Consider the following 12924-nt stretch of genomic DNA (forward strand, 5'->3'; position numbering starts at 1 on the left):
AAATGATGTTTTAAAATGAAGTCACCATGAAAAAAAACTCACTCTAAACAAATGATTTATAAAAAGGACACGTCTGGTAATAAACTAATTGGTTGGCCATATATGGTTAGAAAAAAAAAAGGTTAAAATATTTATCTCTTATTCCAATAACAAAAGAACGTAAGAGTGGATATTAACAATGAAAGAAAATGAGTAATTCTATACACCAAGTGGCTATTGAATTTTATCATGGATAAGCAGGCACTACAATGTAATAATCTAAAAGTTGAGCTAGTTTTTGCAAACAGAGTGCACAGGCTTTTGTAATTTATTCAAATAAAATAAAAAATTTTGATTTAAAGTCCTAACCAAATTAACTAAAAATCCTTAATTAAAAAAATTATGATTCAAATCCCTAATCATAGAAAATAAAAATAAAAGCTCTAATCAAATCCAAGAAAACCCTAATCAAATTTACTATAAAATGCCCTAATTTTTAATTTTTGATTCAAAGCCCTAATAAAACAAAATCAAATAAAAAACCCTAATTAAATTAACTACAAATAGCCTTAATTTAAGAAATTTGATTCAATTGCCTAATAAATGAAAAAAAAAAAAAAATCCTAATCAATGAAAATCAAAGAAAACTAAACAATGAAAATAAAATAAAAACCCTAATTTCTGAAAAAAGAAAAAGAAGAGCAAGAAACCAGGGGGTCGACCCCCGGCCGGACATCAAAAGGGGTTGACCCCCTGCCGGACACGACAGGGGGTTGACCCCCCCCCCCCCGGCCAGACATGGCGGGGGGTCGACCCCCCCCCCCCCCCCGGCCGGACACGGCAGGGGGTCGACCACCTACCGGGGTCGACTGCCTGGCGGTGTCGACCCCCTGCCGGAAAACGCAGGGGGTCGACCCCCAATCCATTTCACGGTGAAATACCTGCGGTTGCTTCGGGCAGCGGCGGCGGCAGCGGAAGGTTGACGAAGATCGACTTTCGGCGAACGGTGGGGGCCGGCAGAGAGGTCGACGGGATGTATAGGGCGGCCGAAGGAAGAGAGCGGCAGGAGGGAGAGGGCGGCGGGCGGGAGCAGCGAAAGGAGAAAGGAAAAAGAGGGCTGAGATTAGGGGTAATGCGACATTTAGCGACGGATTAATTCCGTCGCTAAGCCATCGTAATTCAAAAAACCAAAACAGCGACGGAATATACTCTGTCGCTAAGCCGTCGCTAATTAGTGACGGATTCGCGACGACAGAGTTCCCTCTCTAAATCCATCGCTGAAATGGTGTTCTTGTAATAAGAATTAGCGACAAAAAAATACAGTCGCTAATCCGTCGCTAAGTAGCGACGGATTAACGATAAAAGTTGTTTCCTCGCTAATTCGTCGCGAATTAGCGACAGATTGTTTCTCTAGCTAATCTGTCGCTAATTCGCGACGGAAAAAATCCGTCGCAAATTTTCGTCGCTAATTAGCATTTTTCTTGTAGTGATATATCAGAAATTTCAAAAAAAGTGAGGACTGTTTTTTAGATTAGGAACAAAAGATTGACCTCTCGTGAAGACACCCGTTCAAAATTTAAATACCAAACTCTAGTGCCCCTACCCAAGAATGACTCTCTTTTTACCCTCAACATGATCTGATCAATCAAAGTCGTTTGATTGCAAAGATAGGTGGGACATATATATCACAAATTTCAGAAAAGTCCTGTGAATTTTTTAAATTAACAACAAAAGATTGATCCCTACAACAACAACAACAACTACGCCTTCATCCCAAAACAATTGGGGTCAGCGATATGAACCAAAAAAGAAATTCATTTTGGGTCTTCCACATGAATCCTTTTCCTCCAATCATTTCTATCCAACGCCATGTCCTCGGTGAGGTTCAAAGCATTCATATCCTTTCCTATCATCTCCATCCAAGTCTTCCTAGGCCTACCCCGACCTCTTTTAACTAATATATTTTCCCATTTCTCCAACCTTCTAACTGGAGCATCATTAGGCCTTCGCCGAATATGTCCAAACCACCGTAAACGATTCTCTCGCATCTTATTTTCAATGGGTGCAACACCTACCTTCTTACGTATCTCTTCGTTCCGAATCTTATCTTTTATTGTATTTCCACACATCCATCTAAGCATCCGCATCTCAGCTACACTCATTTTTTGAATATGATGTCTCTTGGCAGCCCAACATTCCGTACCATATAGTAAAGCGGGTCTAATAGTCGTCCTATAAAACTTTCCCTTCAACCGCAATGGCATTCTACGATCGCACAGCACTCCAGTAGCACTTTTCCATTTCATCCACCCAACCTTTATCCTATGATTTACATCTCCATCAATTTCTCCATACTTTTGAATGATGGATCCCAAATATTTGAACTCAAGAGCACGTTTGAAAGTTAAAAAAAGTGATGAATAATGGAAAATCCGTACGAATTTTCCTACCTTTCAAGTGACAGTTCTTTTGAAAAGTACACTTTTTAATAGGAAATATTCCTCAAAACCTTCTTAACCTATAAGAATTTTTTTCTTAATCCAAACGTGAATGAATCCCTCTCTTTACATCTCAGCATTTCCTTAAATATGATCCGATCAATCCCATCCGAGCCGTCGGATTGTAACGATGTGTGGGGCCGCACAACATCACCACCATCAAGATCAGACGATAACCATCTTCACGAGATCATTCTTTATTGGGAAGAATACGACGTCACCGATTATCAAAATAAGTCCCCGAAAGCGACGCACCATCTGAAACACAAATTACCAACCACTCTAAAACAGGATTGATTCACACTCAAGCCCTTCCTTTTCAAAACCAACCCCACCTTCTCATCCAAAACCCAGATCCAAAAAAAGAGAGAAAGAGAGGGATCTCATTAATCCTCTTTCTTTCTCTCATCAACACCAAGGCTCTCTTATCATTTTGCCTGTCCATCTGAAGAAAGAAGGAATGTGCTGCTTCCCATCAGGGAAGATGTGCAGGCTCTGCACCTGCTTGATCCTGGTGATCATCCTCATAGGCCTCCTCTTTGGGTTTGGGGTCTTTGGACATGGGTTCCACAAGATCAAGCAGTGCATCAGCAGTGGGTGCAGTGGGAAGGTGCAGGTTTACCCACCACCAACAGCTCAAGGTCCATTCCATTTCCCTGGTGCCCCTGTTTACTACCCTTAGCTATATAATGATTATGGGTGTGTTTCTTTCCTTTCTCCCCTTTTGGGGTTACTGTTTTTCCTTTTTTTTCAGTTTCTTTTGTGGGTGGGTTGCTTTGGTTTTTGGGGGATGACATTTTGTTGGTGGTGTTGATTAGTTGTAGTCCCTTGGCTTTGGTTTTTGGGGATGGCATTTTGTTGGTGGTGTTGCATTGATTGTAGTCCCTATTGAAACGAATAGAGTTGATTCTTTGTTTTCTCTCTTTTATTTTTTGTACTTTCTTGACGGAACGCTTTGAATCTTGAGCCATGAGGGTGTCAATGTAAGCATAACATTTTATTCTTTTTTTCCTCTTTTTTTTTTTTTTGGACAGAATGTTTTGAATCTTGAGCCAAGAGGGCGCCAATGTAAGTATATGGGGAAAAGAGTTAAGAAACTAACCATGGTGGTTTAGGGATTACCATTGTTCAGTTTTTTGGTGTTATGTTTTTGTTGATTCAGATCTGTGTTTCTTTAGGAAGCCAATCAGGTCATGCTGAACATGAGCGTTTTTGCTCATGCCCACATCGCGGCCGTCTGTTTGCATTTTGGATGAATGCCACATGGTTTTGTTGACTTTTGAGCTTTTTAAAATACAAATCGGATGGCCACGATGTCGGCACGAGCAAAAACGCTCATGTTCAGCGTGACCTGATCTGCTTCCCAAGTTTATTAGGAACTTGGGATTTACATATCAGTGGTGGATTGAAGGAAAGCCAATAATTTGTGGTTGACAGACTTCCTGCCTCTGCTTCAAAGAAAAAGCAGAACACGATGGGATCCGTCTCTTTTGTAGTTCCAATCATATTATATGATTTTTTTTTTTATAATCCAATGAAAAAAAAACTTCCATGACTGACCGCACATTGGCTGGCCTCCGGTTGGTCCACCTTGCAGCAAGGGATGCCAACCATGGGCTTCAAACTTGTGACGTAAAGTCAACTTGGTAACATTCACAAGTCGCCCCTATCAGATGAGCAGTGCTCTTATGAGCATCATCATCACGCTACTGATCTTGAACATATTAAATCATGCAAATGAGAGAGCTTGCTTTTGTCATTGAAACAGAGTGTGGGAGTCTCTTTGGTGTTTATGGGGTGTTACATTTTTGAAAAACAATATGAGCACTCCTTGAATAAGTTTTGCCTTTTACTTCAGTTCCTTTTTTCCAACTTTGTGTGCATTCACATGTAAAAAATGTAGTGTTGTAATAAGGATTGCTCTTTATGCTATCCAAAATTAGATTTCCACACTTTTCATGGTATGTTCAATTTAGAATGAGATAAATCAGACAGCTTGCCACAATTCTTGATATAGGGTGACCATGTCAATCCCACCCTGGGGAATAAGCTGAGGGGCGTGTTTGTTAAGGTCACCAGAAATGGCCATCACATGAAACTGACAGGTGCGCGAAATCCACTTCTGTGCGGGAAACATCAGCTTCACTTGAAACCACAGATTTCGGTATTAAAGGTGGTAGCCTCCATGGCTCGTTTCACATGGACTGTTTGTTTCACTGCCCTTAAGGAGGCAGGATCCCCTCTTTCATATGAAAGAAGACATCTTTCTCACCTTTTGGGGTGAAATGAATGCCCCATACCATGGGAAAGCGACCCAATTTCATTTGAATATGAGCCTCTTCTCCACAGGGGCTGAAACAAACACCCCTGTAGGATATACATAATGAAAAAGATACTTTCTATACAGAAATAAAAAGGAAATCAGGTTTGCATCTTTGTTTTATCTGGATAAATTTTTTCTTTGGTCATATTTGAATTCTGAGAGAAGGACCCTCTTACTACAAGATGTCACTATATAGTGAAGTGATTCGCCTAGAGGATATGGTCAGGAATTGAATAGATGCGGAGATAATATGGGACTCAAAATGGAGTATGGTAGCACCACCAACACCTAATATTACACAGAGTAACCCATCAGAGAGAGAGAGAGAGTTTATTGTGACAACAGTTAAGCTGAAGTACAAACTTCCTGCAGAATCAACTAACCAAGATAATCAGTTTTTGTAACTATTGTAGGTGGGTAAGTGAAAATTTTTTAAGGATTGGATACAAAAGTTCAAGCCTGAAAAAAAAATATAAAAGGCCCGGGCCAAAATTTCAAGCCTCAAAATACAAATCAATATCCCACATACTTCCTTCAGAACTCGTTTCAAAGGGGATGTTCACTGTAAACAACCCACATCCAGCATCAAATGTAAATTCTTTATCCACTGTATTCACAGAGCAACTATTTGGTTTCACACTCAGATACGCTCCAAATCGACCACAGCCCCTTCCTTTAATGGACAACCGGCAAATGTAAGGATTATGAATAAAGTCAGTTGCTTCAACAGCACCACCAGAATTGTACATATCAATCAAACCAAGTGGTGCAAATTGAACCTTCTGATCGATATCCTGCAAACCACAGACGAAATGTTTTCAAGTATTACTTTGAAGTTCAAAGTTCAAACCAAATGCAGATGATAAGAGGGAATCGAAGAATTCTGTAAGAGTGAAAGCATAGTGGTGGGCTTACCCTGATAGGGGAGATGGTATAAACTTCACACTCCAAGATTTGCAAAGATACACTCAAAGACCCGGACTTTGGTAATCTGGAAAGACATCCTGATACACAAGACCACAACATAGATGGGTTTGAGAAAGAGCTTGAAATCATTTTGAGAACAAGAAATAATAAAATATGTTAAATACTATGGTACTGACTTTTCCTATGACAACCATCACTAGCCTGTTAGTTGATCCAAGTGCAATAAGAGAATAAATAAAAACTATTTTTGGTCTTTTTATTAGAAATCTCAGGTGGGATTTTGTCTTGGCTACACATTGGCCAGATGCAGGCATCACTTTCAGCTAAGGTTTCGTGAAAAAAATGTGAAAAAGGAAGAATATATAACTTGGAAATATTTTCAGCAAGTATCTAAAATGGGGAAAATGCATGCCATATAAAGGGGTTTCCATTTTCAATCCCACCATGAGTCAATGGCCATTCCCCAGTTTGGCTTTGGAAAAAAAAAGATTGAATGGAGATTTCACTTTTCTTTCCTTTTTGTTTCAGCATTATGCTCACTGAAAAAAAGAAACAAAAAAACATCTGCATTTATATGGGCCAATTTGTGTTAAAAATTACCTGCATTGAATGCATATACTGCACAATCTCCAGTCCAATACTCATCTACAATCTGCTCAAGATAGTCATTGTCTGTGGGGCTAATCTGGCCTGTCAGGGAATGCATATTAAGAGTTGTGCTATCCTGAGCCGTATCAAGACAGGGCCAAGTACCTGCTCCCTGGCAATTGAAGATGCCCAGCACACCAGACAATTTATTCATATTCCAGATCTTCAACAGGCTGTGCAAGTAAACAGACCAGATTACAGAAGAAACAGGAAAAAAATTCTCATGATAATACAGAATAACCTTGGAGGTTAGTATTTTTCTGTTGCAAATAATTTTTTAACAGTTTGCATGCCTTTTCCCATCCATAACAGGGTCGATGAATAAACAGTCTCGAGTAGGCCTTCCAGCATATTTTGCTCTTAGCACGGATCCATCAGGAAGCACTAGCTTTTTCAGAATTGTAAAATCGTGCTGCTCAGGTTTATCACTGTAGGAGTTAAGGCACCATATTTCAAAATGAACTCAAGAAAGGAAGAAAACGAAAGAGGAGAAGTGGTTAGGTGATCAGGCCGAGTACTTTACAAAGTACTTGGGCCACACAAAACACAGAAAATTGCCAACACGTGTAGTGATTTTCTGTGTAAAACACTAACACAAAATCGCTATGTGGGCGGCGATTTTCTGTGTAAAACACAAAACACAGAAAATCACTACACAGCAAATTTCTGTGTTTTGTGTGGACCGACTACTTGGACCTGATCACTGGATCTGTGCTCTCAACAAAGAGAATAGCATGAGGGGGGTACCCAATAGTAAACATATCCGTCCTACCTAACATAGACTGCACAACCACCCACAGCACGAGCAGCAGCATGAAATTCAGCAGCAGGGTGGCAACTCTGAGAACAGACTCGGTGTCAAGAAATAGGGTCTGTTGTGTATGCAACTATACAGGGGAATAGGCAGGACCATACATAAAACACGTCCCAATCAGGGACTGCAACTTCACCAAGAAAGAAACTATTGTAGGACACAGATGCAATGTGCAATGTCTGCAATGTTGGAATGTTTGGCATGTAGTCTTCAGAGGCTCTTGTGCTTGCACTTCTTTTTGAACTGAAATAGTCATGCAGAATCAGAGAAAACTATGTAGGCAAAAGTAAAATACAAAATTAATGTTAAAATTTGTACTTGTTTACAGTCACCTGTATATGGAATCTGTGTTATGGCCCATGCAGCAAATCAAGTTATTGTCACTGAAGTTTTTGGCAACAGAATTTTCAAGTGCTTGCTGATACTGACAAGTCAATGAAACTCGCCCACCAAATCCAGTTCCAAGTGTTTCTAGTACATTCTGCACATCGACCTTGACTCCGTCTATGTTTTGAGCCACAAGATAGCTGTGCATATCATCATAAAATTCATATATTTTGCCAGGATCTATCATACCAACACCAAATCTTTCCAAGCAGTCAATAGCCACATCCCTAAGATTCCCCACATTTCCGGGTGACTGAGCTGGGTACTGCAGCATGGGATTGTACTTCTTCATTTCTGGTGCTGTTGGAAGCACACCACCCCAATATCCCATCAATGCATGCCACACATAAACATATCTGCAGAATGTGGATAAGTATATGAAACTGGAGTTCACATATGCTACAAGAATCATCGACTCAAAATTCAGCAGCAAAATCTTTTATACTTCAAGCCAAATGCCTGTTTGATAGTTGAAACAAAATCTTTTAAGTTGCTGTCTTCCCGAGCAGTTGTGATACCAGCCCCCCGAAATTTCTTATTTTCTTTGATGCTGACAAGTCTGGAAGCAAACCTGCAAAATATCCCTGCCCAAGGTAAGATAACAAAATATGCATCATTGGTCTACCAGAACACCATGTTGGTGAAGATGGAAGAAATGAAACTCATGCTTACTGTGATCCCTCAAGGAATGGTTCACCTTCTTTTCGAAATTCATTTACCGTATCTTGCCAACCATCATCGATGATTAGAAATCTAGCAGGAGCACCCCCATTGGACAAGCTAAGAAATAGAAAGAAAATGGAGCAAGTATGTTCCATCAAATTCAGCTTCCCATAAATAAAACCAATATGACTAACTCTAGTCAGGGTCAGCACCAAAACCCAGCGTCAGGACCTATCAGTCTCCAGCAAGTTAGTACCATATATCCAGCAAATTACAGAATCGATGCACATGTAAAAGCACAATTACATGCATACGTATATTACTTACAATTTGAAACCACAAACATATTGGATCAAGTTTTACCAATGACAACAGACACTACACTCTTGAGCACATAATCAGATGCACACATTGTGAAAGTATCTCCAACAAGATACTACGAACAATTTTACAATATTCTTGGAAATAATGCGTATACAAACGCCCAACAAGAATACTTGAAACACTTGTGCACACAATGCACAACACAAACTCACAAATGCACAAATACGAACCCAAAAGTCATAAGTTCCACTAACACAAGCTTGGGCTATAATCCCAAAGCCTTGAGAAATACACAAGGGGAGAGCCCCTTTAAATAGAGGAGGTGGAGTCCTTGGAGAGGCTCCACCTCTAGCCGTTGGAGCCCCTTCCAACGGTCACAAATGTGACCGTTGGAAGGGGCCCAACGACTAGATGGTGGGCCCCTCCAAGGTGCTTTCCACCTTTTACAAAAATCAGCAAAAAAGAAAAAAGAAAAAGAATAAAGGGAAATTATAAAAACATATTCTAAAAAGAATATGTTGTAAAAAGACTAAACTACCCCTACGGCTAAACAGTTAGAAATATATATATTTTATATATATAATAAGTAGATACATATACATATATATTAATATATGTATATGTATTACCATATATATATATATATATATATATATATATATATTACATTGCATGATTAGATTACATAATTTAACACACGTAACACAAAACTCACTAGGGTGATAACTGGTATGACTACTGCTGTCCATCCTAGTGTGAAAATTTGGGTATCAATGTGTATTGAACCCTAACTCAATCATCCAAGAGAGAAAGAGGACTTGAGAGAGAAGAGGGGAACTTTTCTTCAAAAAAATAGAGGTATCACACCTTGAAAGTCGTGCCCTCTTCTTTTATAACTCTTATAATTCACATTGGACATATATGCCCCTTATTAAGGGGTTACAATAGTATTACAAGAAAAGGATAAATAAAGCAAAGAAATTTACAACTTAAAAACATAACGCCACGTGTGGATCCTAATGATCCAATCAATTTCATACATCTTAACACCCTCCCTCAAGTTGAACATGGTTTTGAACCATAGTCACAAATATCGGTATCGGCTATATCTGGGCAGGCTATTTCTCGCGATATTATAGGTTTGGTGATAAATCTCGGGCTTAAAAAATATAAAAAATAAGAGAATATCATGTTTAGACAAAAAATACATAAATAATAATGAAATAAGTAAAAAAATTATAAGAAATAAGAAAAACATATTTAAAATGTAAAAAATAAATAAAAACAGTAAAACTAATTAATAATATTATGATAATATCACGAGAATATCGCAATATTCTCGTGATAATATCACGTATGTATGTATGTAACTACGCCTTCATCCCAAAACAATTGGGCTCAGCGATATGAACCAAAAAAAAGAAATTCATTTTGGGTCTTCCACATGAATCCTTTTCCTCCAATCATTTCTATCCAATGCCATGTCCTCGGTGAGGTTCAAAGCATTCATATCCTTTCCTATCATCTTCATCTAAGTCTTCCTAGGCCTACCCCGACCTCTTTTAACTAATATATTTTCCCATTTCTCCAACCTTCTAACTGGAGCATCATTAGGCCTTTGCCGAATATGCCCAAACCACCGTAAACGATTCTCTCGCATCTTATTTTCAATGGGTGCAACACCTACCTTCTTACGTATCTCTTCGTTCTGAATCTTATCTTTTATTGTATTTCCACACATCCATCTAAGCATCCGCATCTCAGCTACACTCATTTTTTGAATATGATGTCTCTTGGCAGCCCAACATTCCGTACCATATAGTAAAGCGGGCCTAATAGTCGTCCTATAAAACTTTCCCTTCAACCGCAATGGCATTCTACGATCGCACAGCACTCCAGTTGCACTTTTCCATTTCATCCACCCAACCTTTATCCTATGATTTACATCTCCATCAATTTCTCCATACTTTTGAATGATGGATCCCAAATATTTGAAATAATCATTCACCGGTATTTCTTGCTCACCAAGCTTCAATACACTCCCATCACTACTTTGTTGCTTACTAAACCGACATTCCATATATTCAGTCTTACTCTTACTCAACTTAAAACCTCTAGCTTCCAATGTCTGTCTCCATAATTCTAACTTAGCATTAACCCCAGCTCTAGACTCATCAATCAAAACAATATCATCAGCAAACAACATACACCACGGTACATTTTCTTGAATTGATCTCGTAAGCTCATCCATCACTATCGCAAATAGAAAAGGACTTAAAGCAGATCCTTGATGTAACCCAACCGTTATCGGAAAATTGGTTGTCACCCCTCCACAAGTGTGGACATTGGTTACTACTCCTTCATACATATCTTTAATTATACTAATGTACTTGAGAGAAACACCTTTCTTCATCATTGTCCACCAGAGAACGTCCCTAGGTACTCTATCGTATGCCTTCTCTAAATCAATAAAAACCATATGCAAATCTTTGTTCATCTCTCTATATCTTTCAATAAGTTGTCTAAGAAGATGTATAGCTTCCATAGTTGATCTTCTAGGCAAAAAACCAAATTGATTCTCCGATATCATGACAACCTTCCTCAACCTAGACTCAATCACCCTCTCCCAAAGTTTCATAGTATGACTCATGAGTTTTATACCACGATAGTTTGTGCAATCTTGTATATCACCCTTATTCTTATATAAAGGCACCAAAGTACTCTTCCTCCACTCATTAGGCATCCTATTTGTTCGCCAAATCAAGTTAAAAAGATTTGTCAACCATTCTAAACCTTTCTCTCCCAAGCATTTCCAAGCCTCGATAGGTATACCATCTGGGCCAACTGCCCTTCTTGATTTCATTTTCTTCAAAGCCTCTGCAATTTCTTTCTTTTGAATCTTGCGCATGAAGTCACGATTTATCTCATGAAAAGGAATGGAGAAGTCTCCAAGATCTTGAGCATGGCTATCATTAAATAGCTTATCAAAATAATCTTTCCATCTCTCCTTAATCTCCTCATCTTTGACTAAAACCCTTTGCGTTTCATTTTTGATACATCTAACCATACCCAAATCCCTCGATTTCCTATCTCTCATCTTTGCAAGCCTATAAATATATTTCTCGCCTTCTTTGGTATCCAACTTGTCATAAACCTCCTTATATACCTTAGCCCTCGTGTTTCGAACTACTTTTTTAGCTTCCTTCTTTGCTATCATATACTTCTCCACATTCTCATTATCACGACTCTTACTTAGATTTCTATAACACTCTCTTTTAACCTTAATAGCTAATTTGACATCCTCGTTCCACCATGATGTATCCTTACCTAGTGGTGCACCGCCTTTAGACTCACCCAATACCTCCTTAGCCACTTTTCTCATGCCACCCGCTATCTTATTCCACATTGATTCTGAATCCTCCTCGAGACACCAATCAACTTCCTTAACTACCTGCTCTACAAACATTCCTTGTTTAGCTCCTTTCAGTGCCCACCACTTAATTCAAGGATCTATCCTATGTCTATCCCTTTTGCAGCATTGTCTAATTCTAAGATCTAAAATTAAGACTCTAAGATCACGATATTATCAAATTAGCGATATTTTCAAAATATCGTGAGATTTTAACAATATTATCATTTGCTGAATTTACAGCGATAATATCACGATATTTTCAAAATATCACTGATATCTATGATTGTGTTTTGAACCATATTCAACTTGCTCTTCATAAACCAAAACCTCTCCTTAGTGAGTTATTTTGTAAAAAGGTCCGCTACTTGATCATTGGTACTAATGTACCTAGCTTATAACTCAAGGTCCTCTATCCTTTATCTAATGAAATGCTGATCAATCTCAATGTGTTTTGTCCATCCATTTTGAATAGGATTTTATGCAATTTTGATTGCACTCCGGTTGTCACAATAGAAAATTGATCTGGGACTCACTTCCCAAAGCTCACTCAATAGACATTGTATCCATATGACTGTTGTCGTAGTTGCTGCCATCTTTGCTTTTTGTTGCTCCATGAAACTAAATTTTGCCTAAGAGTAACACAATATCTAGAAACAAAGTTCCTTTCATTCGGATCTCCGGCCTAATCTGCATCTGAGTAAGCCACAAGTTGAATTCAACACTTCTATTAGCAGTGTCTTTCTTATATACCAATATATCTCCAATGGTCGCTTTCATGTATCACAATATTCTTTTCAAGGCTTCCATGTGTCCTAATTGAGGATCATGCATAAATTGAGATACCTGGCTTATAATATATGTAATGTTGGGTCGAGTATACATTAGGTATTGTAATATACCTATGATACTGTTGTATTGTGTGGGGTCTCTGTATGGAGTTTCACCTTCA

The 12924-nt window shown here is 38.7% G+C and overlaps 2 protein-coding genes across 2 annotated transcripts in view; one reads left to right on the top strand and one right to left on the bottom strand.

Moving 5' to 3' along the window:
• Nucleotides 1-2890: 2890 nt before the first annotated feature.
• On the top strand, nucleotides 2891-3306 carry LOC149812636 (uncharacterized). Its single transcript, XM_089992492.1, has one exon. It carries the CDS (start codon nucleotides 2938-2940, stop codon nucleotides 3157-3159), a length of 222 nt encoding a protein of 73 aa, XP_089848618.1. The 5' UTR covers nucleotides 2891-2937; the 3' UTR covers nucleotides 3160-3306.
• Nucleotides 3307-5210: 1904 nt separating this feature from the next.
• LOC149812637 (putative galactinol--sucrose galactosyltransferase 2) overlaps nucleotides 5211-12924 on the bottom strand; it is a 37339-nt gene continuing 29625 nt past the window's right edge. Inside the window, exons 6-14 of the mRNA XM_089990937.1 lie at nucleotides 8249-8356; nucleotides 8022-8147; nucleotides 7522-7932; nucleotides 7291-7432; nucleotides 7148-7215; nucleotides 6669-6803; nucleotides 6328-6548; nucleotides 5716-5804; nucleotides 5211-5594 (exon numbers count right to left, since the gene is read on the bottom strand). Coding sequence (XP_089847063.1) covers nucleotides 5295-5594; nucleotides 5716-5804; nucleotides 6328-6548; nucleotides 6669-6803; nucleotides 7148-7215; nucleotides 7291-7432; nucleotides 7522-7932; nucleotides 8022-8147; nucleotides 8249-8356 — 1600 coding nt within the window. The 3' untranslated portion in view covers nucleotides 5211-5294. The remainder of the gene's footprint in view (nucleotides 5595-5715; nucleotides 5805-6327; nucleotides 6549-6668; nucleotides 6804-7147; nucleotides 7216-7290; nucleotides 7433-7521; nucleotides 7933-8021; nucleotides 8148-8248; nucleotides 8357-12924) is intronic.

This window comes from Nuphar pumila, chromosome 16 (assembly GCF_984573655.1).
Source record: "Nuphar pumila chromosome 16, dmNupPumi1.hap1.1, whole genome shotgun sequence".
Classification (NCBI taxonomy): domain Eukaryota; kingdom Viridiplantae; phylum Streptophyta; class Magnoliopsida; order Nymphaeales; family Nymphaeaceae; genus Nuphar; species Nuphar pumila.

Excerpts from the sequence above, each read along its gene's own strand:
- LOC149812636 (XM_089992492.1), top strand. The coding sequence starts at position 2,938 with ATGTGCTGCTTCCCATCAGGGAAGATGTGCAGGCTCTGCACCTGCTTG.